The sequence below is a fragment of the Hyperolius riggenbachi genome, chromosome 4 (genome assembly GCF_040937935.1).
Source record: "Hyperolius riggenbachi isolate aHypRig1 chromosome 4, aHypRig1.pri, whole genome shotgun sequence".
NCBI classification, from domain to species: Eukaryota; Metazoa; Chordata; class Amphibia; order Anura; family Hyperoliidae; genus Hyperolius; species Hyperolius riggenbachi.
The window spans coordinates 102,652,609-102,678,922 of record NC_090649.1 but is presented as its reverse complement, the minus strand read 5'-3'; the positions used below and the strand labels follow the sequence as shown (position 1 = coordinate 102,678,922).

The following is a 26,314-nucleotide window of genomic DNA, read 5'->3' as shown; positions in this document are numbered from 1 at the left end:
TTTCCATTTTTTTCTTATTCTTCCTGTTAAAATGCGTTTACAGTAAAGTGGCTCTTAGCAAAATGTACCCCCCAAAGAAAGCCTAATTGGTGGCGGAAAAAACAAGATATAGATCAGTTCATTGTGATAAGTAGTGATAAAGTTATAGGCTAATGAATGGGAGGTGAACATTTCTCTCGTGAAAACCACGGAACCTGAATGGGTTAAAAGACAAGAGTGTGGGTTCTAAACTGCAAATATGACAGAATGATGCAATGTTATATAGAAAAGCTTTATAACTGAAAATAACAATATGAGACTCTTTTCTTTGCTACTAATGTTCTATTTGTTATCCGTACTACACCTACAGTTCATTATATCATAATTTTTTTGTGCTTCAGATTTGCTTCAAAGAGGAACTTCAGCCTAAACAAACATACTGTCATTAAGTTACATTAGTTATGTTAATTAAAATAGATAGGTAATATAATCTCTTACCCACCCTGTTTTAAAAGAACAGGCAAATATTTGATTTCATGAGGGTAGCCATCTTTTTGGTTGAAAGAAGGTGACAGGGAGCATGAGACACAGTTCCAACTGTCCTGTGTGCTGATCACCCCTCCCAGTTGCTAGGCAACGTGAATAACAACATAGGAAACCCCATCGTGCTTTGCACAGCATCAGGGAAAAAAAGCCCGGGCAGTTTTCTTTTATGGGTGGAGCTTAGCTAAAAATGCAGCTTTGGTAAGAAAAGCAAAGTTCTAATGCTGTGAAACTGTTAAAGAAACACCAAGCCTTTTCAGTTCTGCTGAGTAGATTTTTAGTCCGGAGGTTCACTTTAAGCATAATATATATCATTTGCACAGAGATTATATTTTTTTCCAAACAGTTTCAAAGTTTTGCTTTATTTTATTTTTTAACCAGAACATTTATTCTTGTTCCCGCCATTGTATACATTTCTGTAAATGTGTTAACAGCTATACAACTGCTGTGCTAAGAATGTGGCAACGCACAGGTTTTTTTTTTCGTCTTTTTTATTTAGAGTAAGATGTGTTGACATCCAGCATGACAAAATTTGTACAAAGTTCACAATTTAAAAATGAAGTATCACACCAACTTGTGATTCCACACATTTATCGCAAAATTAAAATGTCATCAACAAATCCATGCCGTGTAGTACAAAAATAAATCAAACTTCAGTTCCACAGAGAGCACAATAAATAGTTTATACAAAATTCTGTCTTAATAAATGATTACTTAAATTAAACTTAGAAATGAATATGAACAATAAGTTATAATAAATAAACTTCGATGACTCACAATAATTCCATATGAAAGGTCAGCATTCTAATATGTGACACTTTTTTTTTGTGATCCCTATATAATAATAGTCACAGATAGAATTTTTTTTTTTGATTTGATACAGTTTAATGTACCACCATTAAATGAGCAGCAGGTTTGTGCTTAAAATCCCTTTCCATTGTACATAGGTGATAACAATAATAATCCCAACTGATACTATCTATTAATCTACTGAAAGCATTACTATATTGGCAAAGAAGCTGCAGACACGATGCAGTGGAAAAAGGCAGATGCCAGTATTAACAATGGCCGCCTTGAAAGTAGGGTTTCCAAGGCAAAGGATGATATGGATATGGCAGAAGGTCGAGCACCTTGCTTCGGCTTTTGAAAAGGCAGTTCTGAGCATGACCGCTACAACTAATAGCACAACAGAAAGATAGGCCTTTACAGAGAACATACTGCAAAGCCCCCAAAAGTAACTACATAAGCTCTTCCCAGCTAGTTATTAAAGTCCTCCTGGAAAACTGTAAGCGTTTTTTGTACAGTGAATAGTATAAAGTGCCGCTGGGATATACATATATTTATACATATATATACCGAGGTTGAGTATTGTATTAGAATATTTGTTGTGAGATCCCTGTAACCTCCCTTAGCGATATTATTGACACAGCCACCATGGCTTCCAGTATATCTTATTTTTTTGTCTTTTTTTTTTAATAATGTATTTTTGTTTTCGATTTAGTGTCACAAAGGCTATAGACACAAAGAAAAAAAATTGCACACCTCCGTATATTATGGTAAGTGCAAATCATCAACTGGCACATTGTGGGGACAATGACCCTGTAAGTCCTATTTTGCTAAAAATATTTTTTTTTTATTTTTTAAAAAAGCCATCTTTTTCATAGCAAAATTCTTAAAGTACATTGTACTTTCTGCATAACAACACATGGAAGGAAAAAAGATATGCCATTCAAATAAAAAATAATAATCCATTTGACATCTTTATAAACACAACACATATTTAACATGACTTAAAAAGTGGTCTTATGCATACAGTTAGTGCAGTTGTTTCGAGTAAAATAAATAATGTTTAAAAAAAACCTCTGAATTGTAACATGTACAATTACACATGTAAGTGCTGTCTGAAGTTTGGTCATATAACATAATTCACATTTTTTTTTAAATGAAGGATAGTCAAGCAACAATCCCATTTTTGTTTTTCTAACAACAGACAAAAAAAAAAAGATGCAAAAATGATTGGAAATAAGAGATAAATGACCAAAGGTAGATGGTGTACTTTTTCTTCTAAATCTATTGTTGGATTTTATCCAGGGACCAGAAAACTTTTTCATTTTTTTTTTAAGTTTTGCATTACTTGTAAAACCCCCAAATAAAACTAAAAGACAATGAAAAAAGCAACAGAAAATGTATTAAAAATAGTGTCTTTCATCCTTGATCAAAAAATGCAGGAATCCAGTATGAGTATATTTATGTCTAACAGGCAGTTCAAAAGAAATGAGTTGATCCTGGAGTGAAAGGGTGAGTAGTGGCTATTTCTCCAAAGTCTGTTTGAAAAAAGATCAGCAGGAATTATCTCATCATCCACTTCTTATACAGTTCAACAATGGATATTCCTGTATTAAGATCAGTTGATGCTTATTTATGAATGAAAAGTGCTTTCAGGCTGCATTGAGTTCCCACGTAGGTCATCATGTGGTCTTACAGCAACAAAATATTTTGTATACCTTACATCTCTCCAATGTCCCTTTTACCAAGTTACAAAAAGAAAAAAAAAAAAAAGAAAACAAGGTATTTGCAACCTCAAAGTGAAAAAAAAGCAAACTCCACTTGAAGTTTCATTACAAAAACAAGTCAATTCCACATCTGTACTTCCTGTGAAACAATATGCGCACCATGAAGGATTTTTCTGTTTTCAAAAAATTCCTGCAATCAGAGGCCAAATGAAAGTGTCTAGACAGTGGCTGCCAATGGCAAGACATTACCCAGGGGATTTTGTCTTCTCCACTTTGGAATACTAAATCATTGATTCACCAAAGCATAAAAAATCTACACTCTGATTCTCTTCATCAACTTTCCCTTTTGAGAAATATATTTACCTTAAAAATGTGCATACGTTAGCAGCTATAAACATTACATGGCATATCACACAATGTTAGCTTATATGAAAACGTACAAAATGTGAATGTATTCAAAATCTATTCAGCAGTTACTATTTGTTTTTGTTTTTTTAAAGCAAGACATAAAATCATCATGAAGTCTTGTAAGCATAACACTGTCTCAAAATGAATAAATATATAACACTTTTCTGGTAGCTTACAGCAGCAGAAAACAAGAGGCATCCTTATTTTATTTATGTATTTTTTTTTTTGTTCTGTTTTTCTTTTGTTTGAGTTCGCCAATAGACCAGCTGCTTAGACTTGGATTCCTCTTACAGCTTGTTTTATGTTTTCCAGGAGTGCCTTATTTTCCGGACTCTGGTAGCGATCTTGGTTTGTGTACATGTCTGTCAACGTGGTCACATAGGCATCAAAATTTTGTTCATTGATGGGATCCTAAAAGAGAATAAAAAAAATCAGTTTCTACTTTTCTGTTGACAAATTTCCTATTGCCTGGAATTCTCATTACAGTTTTGCTACTCTCTAGTTGTAAACAAACATGAAGTCAGAAATCATCCAATGACCTGAATTATTACTACTGGTTATTTTGTGGTCCTTTCATGCTGTTACTTTTTTTTTCTCTTTGGGGTAAATGTAAATCTTCAAGAAACGTGAGAATCTATGATACATTGTCAAAGCAGATCTGAGCAGTGGGTACCTGGTGGGCAACTGCCTATGATATCAAAGGCTCACACCACCCCCACTGTGCACACCCCTATAGACTTACAGCAACCTCTGTATCCACACATCAACATACTTTCCATAGTGACACTGACCACACACTTAAAGAGACTCTGAAGTCTAAAAAAAACCAATCTTTTTATTTAATAAAAGTGTTCAACATAATAACCCTACCTAAACTGCCGCATCCCCGCTGCTCTAATTTAACTAAATACCCCCAAACTCCCCGGGGGGCAATCCGGGCAGCGCTTCCATGTGAGGCAGAGCTATGAGCTACAGCTCTGCCTCTCAGCACGTCTGTCAGCCCGGATCACCGCCTCTCCCCCGCCCCTCTCAGTCTTCCTTCACTGAGAGGGGCGGGGGAGAGGCGGAGATCCGCCGCTGACAGACGCGTGTGAGGCAGGGCTGCAGCTCATAGCTCTGCTTCACACAGAAGCGCACAGGGCAGCAAAATCCACAACCAAGAAAGTCGTGGATTTTGCAGGGGAGAGGGAGGGGGGAGTTGGGGGAGATTTAGATTACAGCGTCGGGAATGCAGCGGTTTAGTTAGGGCTATTATGTTAAACACTTTTATTAAATATAAAGATGCTTTTTTGACACTTCAGTGTCTCTTTAAGCCTGGAACACACTTTCAATTTTGATTAACCAATGACTAGACAATTTTACTGTGTCCATGTCCCATGTCATATGAGAGCTTACCTACACAATCTGTTCATAGTATTCACACTCTGTTCGCCTTCATACTATATGGAGGTGGTAAAACTAGCCAATTATTGGAGGTGGTAAAATTGGCCAATTATGGTCAATCACAATTGGGTGCGTACCAGGCTTTAGAGACAGCCCAGACTTCTAGGGATGTAAACTTTAGCTGCTGGTTAATAAAAGTACCCTTAAACTGTGAAGTACCTGTGAAAAAAAAACAAAAACCCAGAGTTTCTGCTTATAAACAAGAGTAATTGCCAAAAATGTTGCAGGGGCATTATTATTATTATTATTTATATAGCGCCGACATATTACGCAGCGCTGTACAGTGTGTATATATATATATATATATATATATATATATATATATATATCTTGTCACTAACTGTCCCTCAAAGGAGCTCACAATCTAATCCCTACCATTGCCATATGTCTATATTATGTAGTGTAAGTACTGTAGTCTAGGGCCAATTTTTAGGGGCAGCCAATTAACTTATCCGTATGTTTTTTTTTGGGAATGTGGGAGGAAACCGGAGTGCCCGGAGGAAACCCACGCAGACACGGAGAGAACATACAAACTCTTTGCAGATAGTGCCCTGGCCGTGATTCGAACCAGGGACCCAGCGCTGCAAGGCGAGAGAGCTAACCACTACGCCACCGTGCTGCCCACGGGCATAGAGGTAAATAATGGCCTAAGGCAGCAGTCACACCATAAAGGAACAGTGCTGCATATAAAAGAAGGGTTATCATCTTTAATACTGAACAAAAATGTATATTTTTTTATATCAGTACCTCTTCCCTGTCTATTCCTCAATCCTGCTCCTGCAGTGCACACACGTCACAGCTCTCCTGCGCACCAAGAAATAGGATGAACTGGTACCTTGGTACAAGCCTGAAGGGGCGGAACTAAACCAGAAGTAGTGTAATTGGGTTGTGAAAGGGACGTTCTTTGGGACAGACAGAGGAAGAGGACTGCATCCCAGTCAAAAATCTCAGGAGAATAGTGTAGGGACTCCTAAGGACACTAAATGGTATGACTAGTGTTGTGACAAGAGTCACAGCACCACTCACACTGAAAAATGAATACTTGGAAAAAACTGCTCTCATTTCTGGGGTACATTAACCATGTGGCTGATAATTGATCAGCAGTTGCTGGCTTTCATAATTGCAATGTCTTTCTCTTCCTTGGTCAGTGGAAAATTGCTTGTTTGAAGAAATGTTTGTTCTTCATTAGTAAAGAATATTATCTCTTAGGAAAGGTGAAGTTACACTTTAGGATATTACTATAAAAAAGAAAAATGCTTGGATGTCAAGCTGAACTTTTGGCTTCAGTAGTGACTCACAATTTCAACAAGCCTGAAGCCAAATGTGGTTAGGTGAATACACAACATCTGGTTTACACTTCAAGGGTCAAGTCAGTTCCAGGAGATGACAGACTTGCTGCATTCAAGTATTCCCCTGCATATCAAGCAAGTTACCAGTTTTTCTCCCAGTGAGATGCCACATTAATCAACTTCAACTTTACAGAGGTGGAGTTAGACAATGCAGGACCGATTCCTGTTGCTTTTGCTGAAGTGTCTTCAGCACCATGCATCACTCATCATCTCAGAACTTCAGCATTTTATTTTGTCCTTTATTTAAAAAAAAATCAGCATAGCTTCCCCATCAAGATTTGTTAATCCCTTGTCCCCATGCAGGTTGGTATTGTCAGAGCAGCTGAGCCAGCCAGCGTGAGGGTCCTCCACCTAAACAATCCCAACCTGCATGGGATTCCTGCTGCAGAATCCCATCCATTAATGCATTAACCATTAGGAAACCCCAGTGCCAAATTCAAAGATGTTTTTGCTGGGGTTTCTTGTATTATGAAAAGGAAGAACCAGTAAAAAGCATCTTTGAATCTACCACTTGTGCTACCTATTGGCCCCGACCAATGAGACTCCTCCTCCAGTGGGGAATTTCAAGATGCTTGATGCTGAGGATCGCTGCAGTCTCTGGCCTTGCTACGGCAGTAGTGCAACAGATACTATCATGCGGCAAGTGGCTCTTTAACCAGGGGCGTAACTACAAATCATAGGGCCCACCAGCAAAACTTTTATGGGGCCATCAATGTTCACAACCTTTCCCTTGCCTCCCCTTGGTGACCCTCACAACCTGGGGGCCCTTCATTCAGAGATCACAAAACTAGTGTGGCCATCATACTCTTCACACCCATAACAAGTGTAGCCACAAAAACACCTGATCTGATGAATGGGCCCCTTTATTGATTAAAGGGGCACTACAGCAAGGAACTGTAAAATTTAAAATATGTGCAAACATACAAATAAGAAGTACATTGAGCTATAAATTACTTTTTTCCTATAAGGCTGTCACTTACAGAAGACAGTAGGAATCTAACAGAAGTGACAGGTTTTGGACTAGTCCATCTCTTCATAGGGGATTCTTAGCAAGGCTTTTATTTTTTAAAAATACATTTCTGAAAAAGGATTTAAGCAATGATGTTGGCCAGCTTCCCTGCTCCCTACACAGTTTTTTTGGCAGCTGGACAGAGCAACTGCCATTCACCAAGTGCTTTTGAAAATAAATATTTCCCTGAGAATCCCCTATAAAGGTTGGGGCCCCTTCAAGAACAGATATTTAAAAGAAAATAAATTGAACAAAGAAGAAAGTGTACAGATAATAATGCCAGCGGAAGTTAAAAGTATATAAAAGATACAGAAGTATACAGATCAAGAGAGGTAGGAAATAGAATGAAAAATATTATTTCACTACTAGGTGATATTCCTGGTCACTGGAAGTGGGGAGGAGCCACTTGATCTTGACATGAAAAACAAGGCTTCTACCCTACTCCCTTGCAGCACCCCCCCCCCCCCCACACACACACACACACACACACACACACCACCACCACCACCACCACCACCATGGACTTGTGGTCTGGTAATGCTCAGGTGGCAAAGCTTTATATTGGCAGGCTCAGAGTTTCTGGAAATAACAGCCTGCATGGTGAACTAAGGATTAACAGAGGCCTGCTATTCAGTAGTTTTTTTAAGATAACAATAACAAAATACATATAAAAAATGGTGCAAATGAGGTAAAGATTTATGACATGAGTGTAACATTTATGATATAAAACACTACCAGTCCACATCTATAACCACAACTGAATTTGCATAATCATGGAAGTGCCATGATTTCCCAGAGCGATCTCAATTTGGTGACTGTAGTCACTGATGCGATCACTCCAGGATTGCCACCAAACTGCTGAAAGCAGCATTTTGCGACTCGTGATACATTGCTGCTAGTGGGACCACCACCGTGGGGATCCCCTGGCAAAGCACTTTGCCGCTCGCTGGAAATCATCAAGCGCTGCAAGGCCCGGATTTACATCACAGGAGCCTATAGGCACAGATGTCCTGCCACCCCACACTTCACCCTCCATGAGCCCACAAACACCAGCCAGACTGTACCACAAGTGTGCTGGCTAGTCCAGCCGTCATTTCTCTCTTTCTTTTCTTGCCTGTCATACGTTTTTACAGATGTCACTTAGCATTAGGTAGCCAGATGTACCCTCCCTCTACTCTGAAAGAAGCAATCGTCAGGCATCTACTCAAGAAACCATCCTTAGACCCAGATGCTCTAAACAGCTACAGACCTGTCTCAAATCTCCCCTTTCTGGGAAAAGTTATTGAAAAGGCTGTCTACCTCCAACTTGAAGCCAGGCTCTCCAGAAACAACATCCTTGACCCTCTTCAATCTGGCTTCAGGAAATATCACAGCTGTGAAACAGCCCTCACCCAGATTTGCAATGATCTGCTCATTGCAAGAGACAAGGGTCAATGTTCCATCCTGATTTTGCTCGACCTCTCAGCGGCTTTTGACACAGTCGATCATGAAATCTTGCTCAACAGGCTACAAGAGTACTGTGGCATTGTTCTCCGGTGGTTCAACTCCTTCCTGGCTGGCAGAACACAAAGGGTAGCCTTAGGGCCCTTCCTCTCCAACCCTGTACCACTAAAATACGGTGTACCTCAGGGCGCAATATTATCCCCTTTACTTTTCACCATATACATGCTGCCACTTGGAGAAATCATACAAAAACATGACCTGACATATCATTGCTATGCTGATGACACCCAGCTATATTTGTCATTCAAACCTGACGTCACAGACCCTACTCCAAAAATAAACGCATGCTTAGCTGAGCTTCAGTAGTGGATGAATAATAATTGGCTAAAACTTAATGCTGACAAAACTGAGGTTCTTGTTATCGAGGGCCAGGGCTCAACAGCAAAGCAGCCCCAGTCTCAACCAACACCGCTAAGGATAGGGAGCTCAGACCTGAACAACTCAGTCTGTGTGCGCAGCCTGGGAGTAGTGATTGATGGGAAATTAAGATCCAGGAATCAAATCTCAGCTGTTGTGAAACATTCCTTCTTTCACCTAAGGAATATTGCAAGGATTAAACACCTAATTCCTTCAGAGGATCTTCCAACCCTAGTTCATGCCTTCGTCACATCATGGTTAGACTACTGCAACATCCTCTACACAGGCCTGCATAAGAAAGACTTACGCCGCCTGCAATTAGTACAGAATGCCGCCGGCAGGCTGTTAACGAGCCAACCCCGCCACTGCCACATAACACCAACCCTGTGCTCACTCCACTGACTACCGATAAAATGGAGAATTCTGTTTAAGATTGGCTTACTGACATTCAAATCCTTGCACAATCTGGGCCCTGGATACCTGAAGGACTTGTTGCAACTGCATCACAACCCCCACAATCTTAGATCAAAAGGACGTAACACCTTGGTCACCCCCAGAGTCCACCTCAAAACCTTTGGAGACAGAGCCTTTTGCCATGCTGCCCCTACACTTTGGAACTCCCTGCCACACCCAATCAGGACAGCTCCATCCCTGGAAGCATTTAAGTCAAAACAGAAAACCTACCTCTTCAGTCTGGCATTCATGAACATTTGACTATCTCCTCTGTAACACAACCCAGCCTGCAACCCTGTATTAATCTGAGACACAGCTATGCGCTTTGAGTCCTATGGGAGAAAAGCGCTTTACAAATGTTATTGTATTGTATTATTGTATTGTATTGTATTGTATTGTATTAAGTATTAACTGAAAGGAGATCTCATCAGTGGAATTCTAAGAGCTGGGCGCATACCCTTTCATTTACACTCTGCTCGGGACTCTGCCTAGGGAAGGAGGAATGCACTATGCATATGACCATGTTGCCGCCCAGTGGTGCAGGGTCATATGTAGGCTTGTGTCTGCGGCACCGCAATCTACAAGTGTAAAACCAGCCTGAAATCAAACCATGAAGAGAACCTTCAATTTAATAATAAATCTATGAGAGTTTGGACAATTGGATTCATCTCACAAGAGGAGGGAAATAAGCAGGGTTCGCGTGATCCTTGCAAATCATGGAGAAAAGTTTAAAGCAATATTCCACCTTTGTTATTAAAGATAATCCCAAACCCCTCAGTTCAGATCTAAACATGCATTAAGGGAAGTTTGCAAACATTTTGTTAGATTTTCTTAATTTTGTAGTATTTGTAGAGCTAAATTGAGCCTTGTACACAAATCCAAAATGCTACATGGAGATGGTAAAATTGGTCAGTGATTGCATCCATAGGATTAGCCTCCTTAGCGGTATGCCCCACACTGTGTCGGGCATACCGCTCGCTGGCCTCAGGAGTCCCCCAGGATTAATTAACTTGTTCACATGGCTTCAAAACTCTTAGCTAGCACTAGGCTAGCTAGTACAGATGCCTGGCACCCCCGATCGCCTGCGATCCCCCCGTTTATACTTTACCCAGCCTGGATGCAGCGATCGCGCAGCCCCCCCCCCCCCCCCCCGCACAGCTCCATTCTCTCTATGGGGAGGATCGGGTTTGCGCATGACGTCGGCGATGTCATGATGTCATGTGCAATCCTCCCCATAGTGAAGACTGGAGCTGTGTGGGGAGGCTGCACCGATCGCTAGATCTACGCTGGGTAATGTATAAACTGGGTGGATGAGGGAGGTGCCCGACACCTGTACTAGCTAGCCTAGTGCTAGCTAAAGGTTTTGCAGCCATGTGAGCAAATTAATTAATCCTGGGGGCACAAACTAACAAAACCTCCTAAGCGGCGTATCGCTCAGGAGGTTAACAACAGTGCAATGCGATATGTGTGTGTCAGTTTGCTAATTAATTCAGGTGATTACTCCAGAGTTACAATGCTTCCTACTTTGTGCAGTTAAATACTCGTGTGTAAATAGGGGATTTTCTAGAGTGTTACTTGTCAGGGTGTCATTTAGAGTCAACACCACAACTTATTGATTACATGGTTGGAAAACTATGCTACTTGAATGTGCTGGCCCATTTAGACTTTCATAGCTGTCTGAAAATGGAAATGAAGAGATGATTTTAATATGATTAAATTACAAATGACTTGGACTTTCTTTTAGTATAGCTGAAATTTTACTATAGTCTTTTTTTCTTAAATATACAGCTTAAAGGGGAACTGAAGAGAGAGGTATATGGAGGCTGTCATGTTTATTTCCTTTTAGACAATACCAGTTGCCTGGCAGCCCTGCTGATCCTCTGCCTCTAATACTATTAGCCATAGCCCCTGAACAAGCATGCAGCAGATCAGGTGTTTCAGTGGTTCAGACTTATAAGTCTGATCTGACAAGACTAGCTGCATGCTTGTTTCTGGTTTTATTCAGATACTACTGCAGAGAAATAGACCAGCAGGGCTGCCAGGAAACTGGTATTGATTAAAAGGAAATAAACATGACAGCCTCCATATACCTCTCTCTTCAGTTCCCCTTTAAATATGGAAAGTGTTTATTGTTTTAAAGGGACCCTGAACAGAACACAAAAATGCCATAATGAACTTACCTGGGGCTTCCTCCAGCCCCCGTAGTTTTGTGAGGTCCTTTGGCGCCCTCTGGGCTCCCTCAGTTATTCCGCTGGCAGCTTCATTAGTTATGCGACTTGATGTGGGAGTTATGCGCAACTGCACATGTGCGGCCCCTCAGCGTGCCGCATTTCGCTCGCGTGCCGATCACCATGAGCATTCTGCGCACGCACGGTTCATTCTTTCAACCACTGCATTTATTACATTTTTGTCAGTAATGCTTGGGAACACTTGTATGCTTCCTTAAGGCTTGTACACACATGCAACCTTTTTACACAACCAACCCAAAGGCATGACCAAACGATTGCACGACTTGTACTTTCTGTGCACCAACCAACTGAACAGCCAAACCAGCTGCATACTGTGCACGCAAGTGGATCGATGGACTGCATGAAATGGCCATTCAAACGACTTGCACACAGATGGCCAACTGCACAATATCAGCCCAGTAGTTGTGTGAATCGATCCACTTGTTGGATCGGGCAAACTGCCAGTTATCAGTCACTCTTTAAAGGCTTGTACACACATGCAACTTTTCCACCCATCTATCGTCCAAACTCGGTCTGCTGGATGATAGTTGGGCATGTGAATGTATGACAAACTACTAGAAGAGCGACTGATTACTGGCGGTTTGCCCAATCCAACAGGCAGATCAACTCACACGACTGTTGGACTGATATCGAGCAGTTGTCCTCATGTGTAGAGGTCGCTTGAATGACTTGTACTTGTTTTAAACATGGCCATACCGTGCAGTGCGTCATTCTGCCTGTGCGCGCAGTATGCAAATGAGTTGGTCGTTCAGTTGGTTGGTGCGCGGAAAATAGAAGTTGTGCAATTGCTAGGTTATGTGGCCGGTCATGTCTTCAGGTTGGTTGTGCGTACGAGCCTTTGTGTGTACGAGCCTTTGTGTGTACGAGCCTTTAGGCTTGCTCACACTGTCCTAAAAATTGTAACATTAAGCGCAACGATATGGAGCAGATACCAACAGATGCTAATGGTTCCTATGTTAATCAATAGGATCCATTCACATCAGTCTGATTGAAATCGATCCGTTTGTTACGTTCTACTGAATGGAACGCAAATATAGGGAGTCTGATAATTACGGATCAATGGATCCGTCGCATTGACCGATCGCTAACAGAACAGAACTCACAGATGAAAAACTGTTGCTCAATGTAAAAAACTGTGCCATTTGTATGGATCAGTTATCCGTTCAGCATGAGCTGAGCCTTAGGGCCCTTTACCACTTGCTGAGATCCGATTCAAAAAGCGTATCGCAGCCATTTTTTTGGATTGCTAGAGCACCGCGATAACAGGTAAATCGCGGTGCTCTTTTTCCACTACGACGCTTCATTGCTTCGACGGTGGTACAGCGCAATGTGGACAGAGGAAAAAGCAGCTTGCGCGATCCCAAGCGCAGGTGATTTGCGCTTGCGATCATGCTTGCTAGTGGAAAAGGACCCTTAAAGGTCTACTCCAGTTAGACCTAAAGGTAAGTAGTTAAAATTTGGCAGAACCAACAGCTTTTGAACTAATCCATCTCCTCAAGGGGATTCTAAGGGCCCGTTTCCACTAGGAGCGGTGCAATGCGGCTACATAGCCGCATCGCACCGCGGGTGTCCTGAAACACATGCACGGCAATAAAACAGTTTCCACTCCGTGCATGTTGTGCGGTGCGGAGCGATCCGAGAATCTGCAGCATGCTGCAGATTCTCGCACGGCCGCATCCTCCCGCAGCCGCGTCCCATCTCTTCAATTCACTTCCGCATTGGGAGATGCGGAAGTGATGCGGCCGGCGGCGGAAGTGATGAGACGTGGCTAGGTAGCTGCATTCGCATCACTTAGTAGTGGAAAGGGGCCCTAAGGCCCTGTTTCCACTGCACGCAGATTGGATGCAGAATGGATGCAGAAAAACTGACTCCAATGAATGCCAATGGGAAAATCTGCATCAGAAAAATCACGTTTAGTGGAAACAGGCTCATAGGCATTCACTGGAGTCAGTTTTTCTGCATCCATTCTGCATCTGCGTGTAGTGGAAACAGGCCCTTATGCTAGGTACACACCATACAATTTTCTGTTAGATTTTCTCTTAGATTTACCTGCCAAAAAGCTTTTTTCCATGTTGTAGGTAAGTCTAACAGAAGAATCTAACAGAAAATTGTATGGTGTGTACCTAGCATAAGGGTTTTTCCTAAATGGCAGTTGTTAAGTCTAACTGCAAAAATACTGTGCAAGTAAGTTGGGAAGCTGGCTGGTATCTTACTATTTTGGCAGTTAAACTCCCGTTCAGGAATTGCTTTTGGAAAACAAAGAAAACCCTGAGAATAACTTATGAGAAGATGAACTAGTCCAAAACCTGTCAGTTTTAATGGCTTACTTTTTTTTTCGCTGGAGTGGTCCCTTAAAGAGAACCCAAGCCGAAATTCGGGTTCAGGAACACATACTTAACCTCCTTAGCAGTAACCCCGAGTCAGGCTGGGGGGTGGAAAAAAACAAGCCATGAGCAGTAACCCCAAACGTGACTCGTGGTAGTCACCAGATGTCTTGTGCAGAGTATAGCACGCAGCGAGCGTTTCAACTCACCTCCCCCGGGATTCAGACATCAGCAGCCATTCTACTTCCTGTCTTCAGAGTCTCTGCATCCCTCGGATGAGATGGCCATTTGTTGTCATGACGACAATCTCACTAAAGGGTTACAGTGCCACCCAGAGGACAGAGGGAGAGCTGCAGCACTAGATCCCAGGGAGGTGAGCGAGTGCTGGGGCTGCTGCAGGCTCTCTAGAAGCAGGCTCTTTTCCCAGTTTTAGTGTCTAATGTCCTGCAAAAAAACTGCACCGCTTTTAGACCCTAAATTGCAGAAAGAATCATACCGCCAGCTTCTGGATCATAATGAGGCTTCCCATGGCATCCTCTGGTTCTCCATTGCCATTCCTGGACCTTCAGCAGATCAGGGCCATGCTGCAGCTTCCTGCGCAGGAGCAGGCATACAATCGGAGGTGCACTATGGCCGTGCTCATGCATGAAGAAGAACAAGACTCTGATCTGAGTACCAACAAGCCCTTGTCCATAATCTTTGGAGGGTCTGTGAGCAGCAAGGCGGGACCAGAGGATGCCGTGAGAAGAAGCCGCATTAGGTTCCAGAGGCATCCTTCCTCTTAGTTAAGTATGTGATTTTGTACCTGAGCTTTGCCTTGGGTACACTTTAATGCCAGAGTGATACATTCAAATGCTACTACCTTTTCAATGTGCATGATGTGTTCAAATTAAAATCATAATGTCATATATTCACTTTTCCTGTGGCCTCACCATGGTAATTGGTTGTCTGTAGACTCCAGGTATATAGCCATTTCCAGAGCTCCTGCCCTTAAGCTCTGTTACGATTTCTGCTGCTGCATATTTGCACTCGGTCCTCGGCTCAGAAATTATTGAAGGCTGGGGATCACCATGACATCCAGGGAGCTAGCATTTTCAGAGAGTGGTCATTAATAGCAGCCTGGTATTTTTTGCCAAAAAATAAGTATGTTTTAGTTATTGTTATCTGTACTACTGATCTAGGACTCCCTGTGGTAACATATTTACTGGGAAAGAGTTAGCTGCTTATACAATCTTAAACGTGTAACCTAAGTACTGTTTGCATTACAGGAAATATGTATGGATGGAATATGGATCCCTAACATTTATTTTTCCCTGTGAAGGACTGTCATGTCGGTTCTCTGGATTATTGACTCACAACAATTAAAAAGAGTCTGAAGCGACTATAAATCCTGCTTTTTACCTGCTATTTAGCTTAAAGTGAATGGGAACCGCATTTAAAAAAAAATGAAGCAAATACTTACCTAAGGAGAGGGAAGGCTCTGGGTCGTATAGAGACTTCCGTCTCCTCTCCTCTCTCGGTGCTCTCTATCCTGTGCTGGCTCCCCCCCATTTCAATCCCCCGCCGAAAGGGTATTTGGAAGTCTTCGGGAGCCGTGTCCTCCCAAAGACGTGCGGCTCCATACAGTACAGGCGTGAGTGTTCAAGAGAGCGTGCTTGCGCAGGTGCAGTACAGGGCCGCCCTTCTTCAGGAGCACTTGGGCTCCCTGAAGACTTCTGAAGCCTCCTTCGGCCGGGTAAAGCAGTATTTGACTAATTTAGTCAAATACTGCTACCGGGCAACCCAGCACCGGACAGACGGAACCAGGAGAGGAGCCGGAAGGCTCTGTAGGACCCAGAGCCTTCCCTCTCCTTGGGTAAGTATCTGTCTCATTTTTTTAAATGCGGTTCCTATTCACTTTAAGCGGTATGAGCAGAGGTGAAACGCCGCTTTTCAGAGGCAAAACAAGGACTTTATTCCCCTCAAATCCCGGGGCAAAATCCAGTGGTTTTTGCTGCCCGGGGAGGCAAAGCTTAGCGTTGTAGATCTGCCTCTACTGAAGTCAATTTGCGCGCGGATCTCCGCCTCTCCCCGACCCTCTCTTTGGAAGATGATTGAGAGGGGCGGGGAGTAGAGATTGACTCCAGTAGAGGCAGAGCTACAGCGCAAAGCTCTGCTTCTTACAGGAAGCGCTCCCCGCATTTTGTCCCGGGGATCTGGGGGGTATAAAGCCCTCGTTTTGCTGCGAGAATGCATTGTTTCACCTCTCCTCATACTGCTTAAGGTAAATAGCAGGTAAAAAGCAGGATTTATTTTTGCTTAAGACCCTCTAAGAAGATTAGGAAATTGTCTAAAGTTTGACTTCACTGGCACTGCTTGCTGCAAGTATTTTAAGCTAAAAAAGTCAAAAAATCGATTAACCGGGCTATTAGCATTTGTTTAAAAGCAAACCCTTTACAGTTGGTAACAAATAATTAATAAAGGCAATAGTTGGCCTAAAGGAAGCAGCTTAGCAAGAGAAGAAAGGACAAAATAAATTACAGCCAAAGTCTATATATTCCAGTTAGTTCAGTTGAGCTCTGTTGCAACACAGCCGTGCACCCCCACCTTGTCATGCAGCCGTATTTGGGAGCTTTCTGCACCTGCGGCCGGTAGGGGGCTGAAGGAAGCTTCAGGTAAATATAAATGCTTTAAAGAGTACCTGCAGTGAAAAGGTACTTACCATGGGAGGGGGAAGCCTCTGTATACCAATGAGGCTTCCCTCATCCTCCTTAGCACCCCCGATCCAGCTCTGAACCCCCCCCCCCGATTGTCCACTGACAAGCGCACAGGTGCACTACGGCTTACACCTCTGGGTCCCCCGAACAGTGTGCTCTTCATGCAGGTGCAGTAGCTGCTTTCCACTCCGGCTCTGGTGGAAATAGCCGAATCTGATTGCGTCCACTCTACTGCACAGGTGCAGATGGCTCGCGCCTGCGCTGTAGTGCAGATTCGATCAGGCTTGGCTATTTTTGCCAGAGTCTAAGTAGGAAACTGAGACTGTGCCTGCGTGAGGCTCACAGTTTAAATATTAGGGTGGCTTTTCCCCCTGTGGGAGCCAGCACTGGATCAGGGCTGCAGAGGGTGACGGGGGAAGCCTCAGTAAGATCCAGAAGCCTCCCCCTCCTGAAGTAAGTATTCCCCAGGGGCAGTATTTTCCCTACAGGTTTCCTTTAATTTGTTCATCTCAGGTTTCCTTTAAACCTATTATTTACAAGCCCTGGCAATACCCACTGGTTATTGGATGAAAATGATGTTAGGTTTGATGTAAGATGTGAAATATGTGCAGCATGGTACATACTATGGCCAGTAGACTAAAAAATTGATGTGATAAATTTTAATGATCAGCAAAAATAAATCTACTAGCATTTTCCAATGACTAGAAAGCTGAAAATAAGCTGAGGCCTACTAAGGCCTCTAGCTACCAGTTTAAAGTAGACCCAAACTCTTGCAAAGCACCTAATGTAATGTCTTTATTCCATATATTGTTGCTGAAGAATTCTGTTCTCTTGGTTCTGGCTTTGAAAGATTAGATCAAAGTCTCTAATTACTTTCTTATTGGCAAATGGGGATAGACTGTAGAAGCTCTGACCAGGCAGCTCTGACATACGGCAAACACTGAGGCTTAACCCTTTTATTGGTCCCTGCAAAAGTTTCCATACATTGTAATGAAGATTTTTTTCCATAAAGGTTATAATTCTGTGGCTAATCTTTCAGAGCAAAGATGAAGTTCTGAGTTTAGTTCCATTTTAAGAACCAGCTGCCCGTTACAGGGGCAAATCCAGGATTTCCAGGGGGGGGGTTTCCTGAAAGTGGCGTGTGGGCGTGGCCAAAATATGGTGTGGGTGGGGCCAAATACTAGCAGTTTCTAGGCTAAATTGCACCCAGGGTGAGGGCGTAAAATGCGCCCCCAACGTGGAGACAGGTATAGGTGCCCGCAGTATAGGTAGCCAGCTATAGGTCCCCCCCCCCCAGTATAGGTAGCCCATATAGTTGCCCCCAGTATAGGTTAGATAGGTATATGCCCCCCAGTATAGGTTAGATAGGTATATGCCCCCCAGTATAAATTAGATAGGTATATGCCCCCCAGTATAGGTTAGATAGGTATATGCCCCCAGTATAGGTTAGATAGGTATATGCCCCCCAGTATAGGTTAGATAGGGCTATGCCCCCCAGTATAGGTTAGATAGGGCTATGCCCCCCAGTATAGGTTAGATAGGTATATGCCCCCCAGTATAGGTTAGATAGGTATATGCCCCCCAGTATAGGTTAGATAGGTATATGCCCCCCAGTATAGGTTAGATAGGTATATGCCCCCCAGTATAAATTAGATAGGTATATGCCCCCCAGTATAGGTTAGATAGGTATATGCCCCCAGTATAGGTTAGATAGGTATATGCCCCCCAGTATAGGTTAGATAGGGCTATGCCCCCCAGTATAGGTTAGATAGGGCTATGCCCCCCAGTATAGGTTAGATAGGTATATGCCCCCCAGTATAGGTTAGATAGGTATATGCCCCCCAGTATAGGTTAGATAGGTATATGCCCCCCAGTATAGGTTAGATAGGTATATGCCCCCCAGTATAGGTTACATAGGTATATGCCCCCCAGTATAGATTAGATAGGTATATGCCCCCCAGTATAGGTTAGATAGGTATATGCCCCCCAGTATAGGTTAGATAGGTATATGCCCCCCAGTATAGGTTAGATAGGTATATGCCCCCCAGTATAGGTTAGATAGGTATATGCCCCCCAGTATAGGTTAGATAGGTATATGCCCCCCAGTATAGGTTAGATAGGTATATGCCCCCCAGTATAGATTAGATAGGTATATGCCCCCCAGTATAGATTAGATAGGTATATGCCCCCCAGTATAGGTTAGATAGGTATATGCCCCCCAGTATAGATTAGATAGGTATATGCCCCCCAGTATAGGTTAGATAGGTATATGCCCCCCAGGATAGATTAGATAGGTATATGCCACCCAGTATAAGATAGGTGAAGGAAGGTGCCCGCCCCCTGTGTGGGGAGAAGATTGCCCGGGGGAGAAAAGACAGAATAAAATGATGGAGGCGCCAGCCGCGCTAATAAGGGATGCGGGAACCGGCTTTATTCCCAGCTCCCTCCCTCCCTCCCTCCCTCTGAATGCCCCTCGCCTGCGGTGAATGTGTGCCCGGCTCCCCCATGAGTGTGTGCGCAGCGGAGCGGTAGGTCCTCTTACCGCAGATCAGGCGCACCAGCAACTGGAGTCTCATGCTTCCTGTTTACCATGACGTCACAGGAAGCATGAGACTCCAGTTGCTGGTGCGCCTGATCTGCGGTAAGAGGACCTACCGCTCCGCTGCGCACACACTCATGGGGGAGCCGGGCACACATTCACCGCAGGCGAGGGGCATTCAGAGGGTGGGAGGGAGGGAGCGAGGAATAAAGCCGGCTCCCACATCCCTTATTAGCGCGGCTGGCGCCTCCATCATTTTCTTCTGTCTTCTCTCCCCAGCCGGCCGGGCCATGCGGCAGCCCCACTTCCGGTCTCAGTGCAGGGGGGTGTTCTAGACACCCAGAACAACCCCCTCCGTGCGCCACTGCGTTATCTTATGCAGACTTTGACTGTTATGGTTAATTTAGCTTTCTGCATCAGTTAAATTGCATGTGTTATGATAGAAGTTTGCTTATTCCCAATTTTCAGTAATTTGTCAATGTCCATAAGCCTCTCAGTATCTCTTATTTTCTTTTTTAACTCGGTTTGTATCTCCTCTCCTATGCACATATGTCACTTTAGGTCTGATTCACGTCTATTCCGGTAAAACTGCCATGCGCTAGTAACCCCCACTACTACATTGACGTTGGTACTGATGCAGTTGCCATGCCATCCCTGGCACACAGCAGTTTTACTGGAATTATGTGAATCTGGGGAATCTGGGCCTTTGGGTCTTTTGATGTCCATTGTCTCTTTCTAGATATTAGAGTTAACATGAGTGAAACAGTCCACATGAGTGAAATATATGGAATACCTGCTGTAATAGAATATACAAAGGTAAATTATTTCCACTGGGAATTCTACTCTCAAGTAAAACTGAATGTGGTCTGAAGCTCCATACAGCCGTGTATGTTGCAGCAGTGACCTATCATATAAGATCTTGATATGAACATTCACAGGAGGTGTGACATGTTTATTATATGGAGAAAGCAGTGGGGAAATGGGCAGGAGTTCTTCTGCTGCAGGTTACAATTATAGCAATAAACTGGGTAATCTAAACAGTGGATCACTATTCCCCTAATTAAAACTCACTAGTGCCCCAAGCAAAACTAACCCCAGAAGTGAAGCCAAGAAAATGCCTAGTCTGATAATAAATTCTCTTTAGAGCAGGGGTCAGGAACCTTTGTGGCTGAGAGAGCCAAAATGTAATTCTGTTTAAAATGAATTTAAAATGTAATTCTGTGAGAGCCATACAATATGCTTCAAACTAAATACAAGTACATTTGGAGCAGACGTTCGTTTTGGGGGGAGCGAAAGTAAGCTAGTAGTGCACGCTACAGAAGTAGCGTGCCTACTTTGAAAATGTTACTTGCGCTGCCACACTAAGCTGCGTTTCTTCAGTGGAGCAGCTTAGTGAATCAACCTCTACTGATTTGTCTGCGAGTCAGATGCGCCCATCAAAAGAGCCACATCTGGCTCCCGAGCCATAGGTTCCCTACCCCTGCTTTAGAGTGTAAAGACAAAAAACAAAACATTTATACTTACCTGGGGCTTCCTCCAGCCCCCTTAGGCCTTTGGCTCCCTCACTTAAATCCTCTGTTAGCTGTTTGGATCAATCTCTCTGTTGCCACCAGTCGGCCACGTACTGCACATGTTCTGCTGAGCCGCACAACCCCATCACGCTCCCATCGCCTAGCCTTCTGCGCAGAACACTTCCGATGATAGGAGCGCGAAGGGGACACGTGCGCACCCGGCAGGGCATGAGCAGTATGTGGTGACAGGCGGCAATTGGAAGATATACCTGGGCGGCCAACAGAAGATTGAGACAGCCCAGAAGGACACTGAGGGAAACAACGGCCTGCAGGGGGCTGGAGGAAGCCCCAGTTATGTATAAATGCTTTTTGCATCTCAGGTACACTTTAAAGAGACTCCGTAACAAAAATTGCATCCTGTTTTTTATCATCCTACAAGTTCCAAAAGCTATTCTAATGTGTTCTGGCTTACTGCAGCACTTTATACTATCACTGTCTCTGTAATAAATCAATGTATCTTTCCCCTGTCAGACTTGTCGGCCTGTGTCTGGAAGGCTGCCAAGTTCTTCAGTGTTGTGGTTCTGCTATGAACTCCCCCTTCCAGGCCCCTCTATGCACACTGCCTGTGTATTATTTAGATTAGGGCATCTTCTCTCTTCTCTCTTATCTTTTACAAGCTGGATAAATCATCCTCTGAGCTGGCTGGGCTTTCACATACTGAAGAATTACAGACAAGGGCAAAGCTGTTTGCAGGAAGAAACGAGCAGCCTGAAACTTCAGTGCATGAGAACAGGGGGAAAGAAACACACAAATGATCTCTTGAGATTCAAAAGGAAGGCTGTATACAGCCTGCTTGTGTATGGATGTATTTTCTATGTGTGGACACACTGTACATCAACCTACTTCCTGTTTTGGTGGCCATTTTGTTTGTTTATAAACAAACTTTTTAAAACTGTTTTAAACCACTTTTAATGCGGCGAGGAGCGGCGAAATTGTGTCAGAGGGTAATAGGAGATGTCCCCTAACACACTGGTATGTTTACTTTTGTGCGATTTTAACGATACAGATTCTCTTTAAAGAGAATTTGTTATCAGCCTGAGTACTTTTTCATCTCAGGTTTCCTTTAAAATGTAACTGTCCGGCATAAAATCAAAAATCAATTCTTTATTTTTATCTGGTAAACACATAATAAGGATGCTAACCAGGCATTCCAAAAGTTAAAATCACTATTACTTTTCATGTTGATAAATGATCATTTCCCAGTTTACCTTACTCTTATTTGGTACATTACCACACAAAGGAAGTTGCAGGGCATGCTGGGTTGTCCTTTTTTTGCTTCTCTACTATCCCCTTAGACTTAACTAATGCAGCCTGATTGTCCTAAGCCTCATTCCTTTCTGTTTTCCCCTCCCACACCTCTGTTCCCCTCTGATTGGCCAATATTTATCATGCTATCAATGCACTTTCTATTGCAGAGCTGAGTGGGAGTGCCTGAAGAATGGGACGAGGGCGGGCAATGCATACACAGTCAGGCAGAGGAGACTAAGGGAGGAAATCACATCATCATTGGCTTCAAAATAGACACAGTTAAAATGGAGAATCCTAAGAATGATTTTCTCTTTTTTTACTGTAGAAAAATCACTAAAATCAAAACATGAACAGTGCAATACATATGTTATGAAAGTAGAGCAAGTATTTATCTACTTATATATGTCTTTTTTTCTGAGATAGTATGTGTCACAAAATGCAACTGCTGGCGAATTTACTGAACTATTGATGAACTTCCTCCATTTCGCCAGCAGATGTCATCTGTGTCCTCAGAGTTTGAAACTGCTTGAAGTATCCTCTGCCACCAGCAGAGGTCTCACTCACAAGAACTGTTATTGCAGATTTAATGAGGGCAGCTCTGTGATCACCTGGACTCTGTCATCTGACTTTCTTGGACACTATTTAAGCTGCCTTGACAGACCACTCTGGGCTAGCTCATCAATGTCCGTTCCTGATCCTGAGTTCTAGCCTTCTGGTCTTGTTCCTGATCCTGAATCCTAGCCTTGTATCCTGTCTTGAGTCTTAGCCTTGTATCTGCTCTGATCGTGTTTGACCTGTTTTCTGTATCTGACTAACCCTTTGCCTAAGTGATTATATCTTGTTTGTATCTCTGGTTTGACCCTGCATGTATGACGTTCCGTTGCCTGCCGATTATAATTCTGATGCTCTGTCTCTGTATATAATGTATATGATTCTCATGTGTATATATTAGTCAGGTTTGGGGTTCAGTGTGCACACTATATTGTTATGCTTGGATACCTTTGCATATTATCCTATATGCAGGGGGTCCATAGCATCTGCAATACCTGATATATTCTGATTATGTGTTAGTTTCCAGTTGCACCATTGCTTATATTACTTGCCTGACGTCTGCATGATTCTCTGCATAAACTTAATACTAATTGTTTATGCATCCTGATAGAGTAATTCTCTGCATAAACTTAATGCTAATTGTGTATGCATTCTGATGGTCAGATTCTCTGCATAAACTTAAGCTTGTTTATGCGTCCTGTTTGTTTGATTCTCTGCATGATCTTAATGCTGATTGTTTGTTTGTAAGCTGTGTAACTGTTTAGTTGCATAACTCTGTGCATGAACTTAATGTGCAACATTTATGCTGATTACAACAAATCTTTATGTTTATTCCTTTAATTCCAGTCTCAGTGTTTCTTGCATACTGACAGAGCAATCTTCCTTGCGATTCCCTTGCATTCTATACCAATGCATCAGTATCATGACAGTATGGCTGAGAGCTCCTCTTTAAAAAAAAATTTTGGAAGGATGAACTGATCATTGATTTATCTTTCAGAAATTCTTCTCTAAATGAGTTCAGGTAGAGGAATAATTGATATCTGGATAGGTATGTCCTCCTCAAAATACATTTCATACACACACACAGTGGTTAGAAAATATAATAATAACTGATTTGTAAGGGGCTGACTAGCTTGTAAAACTCAAGTGGTCATATATCACTTCTGCTTCCTGTTTTATCCAGTACAGGAATCAAAAGTAGGACATGTTCACATGATTGTGACCAGCCAATGATTAATTCACCTGATTAAATTGTTCACATGCTTCTTCATAATTTCTCATCGAGGAGAATTTCTGTAGAAGAAATTTATCATGTGTAGCAAGCTACTTTTATGACTGCACATGAACGTTCTTGGATACTTTGGGAATCCCAAAAGTTGTTTCACTTATTTAATGCAAATACTATAAGTTTTGAAACAGGACGATGCCATTTATTGGCTAATTTAAAAGAATAAGAGTAAGCTTTCGGCTGTGCAGCCTTCATCAGACTTCAATCCTGATTCAAAACTTATTGCTTTTACTTAAAGGGAACCTAAACTGAGAACGACATGGATTTTTCCTTTTAAAATAATACTGGTTGCCTGACTCTCCTGCTGATCCTGTGCCTCTAATATTTTTAGCCACAGCCCCTGAACAAGCATGCAGATCAGGTGCTCTGACTGAAGTCAGACTGGATTAGCTGCATGCTTGTTTCAGGTCTGTGATTCAGCCACTACCACCAGCACCAATGAGATCAGCAGGACTGCCAGGCAACTGGTATTGTTTAAAAGGAAATACCCATATCCCTCTCAGTTAAGGTTCCCTTTAAGAAATATGAGGTTTGATTTAAAGAGAAACCATAACCAAGAATTGAACATCCCAATCAGTAGCTTATACCCCTTTCCCATGAGAAATATTTTCCTTTATTTAAATGGATCATCAGGGGGGTCTGTATGGCTGACATTGTGGTGAAACCCCTCCCACAGGAAACTGTGAGGACCATGGTCCTGGCAGTTTCCTGTCTGTGAACCTCGTTGCATTGTGGGAAATAGCTGTTTACAGCTGTTTCCAACTGCCAAAAAAGCAAGCAGCAGCTACTTCCACGGACATCATCTGCCAGCAGTGAAAAGGTCACCATATGATAAATGTCAGGGAGAGGAAAGATTTTACAATGGGCAAACACTGACTAAATCATTTATACATAATTATTGTAAAAATGAAGCACTTTTTATTACTTTATATTCACTTGAGTTCCTCTTTAAGCAAACCATAGTCCAACTTCTTATGGAGTTAGTGAGGCCACACTATTAGCCAACTATCTTTAACCTAATGCCCCTAATCCTGTCACCAATATCACATGGCTAGCGATAGGGGCAGTTGACCTGTGGGAGTAGTTTAGTGATGGAGGAAGGGGTGGGCACATTTTACAACCCAAGACTGAGGCTTACTCCTTAACCAACTGGGCACAGGTTTTTTAAGTATTCTGGGTATCAGGATGTTTGCATTCAAGTCATGCAAGCAGCTTAAAGAGACTCTGAAGCGAGAATAAATCTCGCTTCAGAGCTCATAGTTAGCAGGGGCACGTGTGCCCCTGCTAAACCGCCGCATACGCGCCGCTAAACGGGGGTCCCTTCACCCCCAAACCCCCCACTGCGACACTTGGTCGCAGACTTGGTCGCTCCTGGAGGCAGGGCTAACGGCTGCAGCCCTGCCTCCAGTCGCGTCTATCAGCCGCGCATCGCCGCCTCTCCCCCGCCCCTCTCAGTGAAGGAAGACTGAGGGGCGAGGGAGAGGCGGAGATACACGCTGACAGACGCGCGTGGGGCAGGGCTGCGGCGGTTAGCCCTGCCCCAACCAGGAAGCGCTCCCCCGCTGCACGGAGGGGGATTTGGGGGTGAAGGGACCCCCGTTAAGCCGCGGGATAGCGGCGGTTTAGCTGGGGCACACGTGCCCCTGCTATCTAGGAGGTCTGAAACGAGATTTATTCTCGCTTCACTCTCTTTAACCTCCTTGCCGGTTATCCCGAACTCAGTTCGGGGTAACCTGCGCAGGAGGATTTCTCAGGCCCCGCTGGGCCGATTTGCATAATTTTTTTTTTTTTTGTTACAAGCAGCTTGCACTTTGCTAGCTGCTTGTAACTTCCGCTTGCCGCCGATCCGCCGCGCCGAGTCGCTCCCCCCCGCCCCAGACCCATGCGCTGCCTGGCCAATCAGTGCCAGGCAGCGTTGAGGGGCGGATCGGGATTCCCTATGATGTCCTGACGTCCATGACATCGGTGACGTCATCCCACCCCGTCGCCATGGCGATCGGGGAAGCCCTGCAGGAAATCCCGTTCTGAACGGGATTTCCTGCTTACTCTGATCGCCGGAGGCGATCGGAGTGGGTGGGGGGATGCCGCCGCTCAGCGGCTATCATGTAGCGAGCCCTAGGCTTGCTACATGATATAAAAAAACAAAAACAAAAAAAAAAACCTCCTGCGCTGCCTCCTTGCTGGAGGAATTGACTCGGCAAGGAGGTTAAAGAGAAACTGTAGTGAAAATAACATAATGAATAGCATTGCTTATTTTTTACAATATTCATTTATAAATTGTTTAGTCAGT

At 43.3% G+C, this 26,314-nt stretch overlaps 1 protein-coding gene across 17 annotated transcripts in view; it reads right to left on the bottom strand.

Moving 5' to 3' along the window:
• Positions 1-1,013: 1,013 nt before the first annotated feature.
• Positions 1,014-26,314, bottom strand: part of MYT1L (myelin transcription factor 1 like) — a 703,503-nt gene continuing 678,202 nt past the window's right edge. For 14 of the 17 annotated variants that reach the window (XM_068280353.1, XM_068280352.1, XM_068280361.1 and 11 more), the window contains 2 exons: positions 15,063-15,215; positions 1,014-3,854 (listed from right to left, as the gene is read on the bottom strand). In XM_068280353.1, the coding sequence (XP_068136454.1) occupies positions 3,714-3,854; positions 15,063-15,215 (294 nt within the window). In that variant the 3' untranslated portion in view covers positions 1,014-3,713. The remainder of the gene's footprint in view (positions 3,855-15,062; positions 15,216-26,314) is intronic. The other 3 variants (XM_068280366.1, XM_068280371.1, XM_068280368.1) reach the window with 1 other exon arrangement.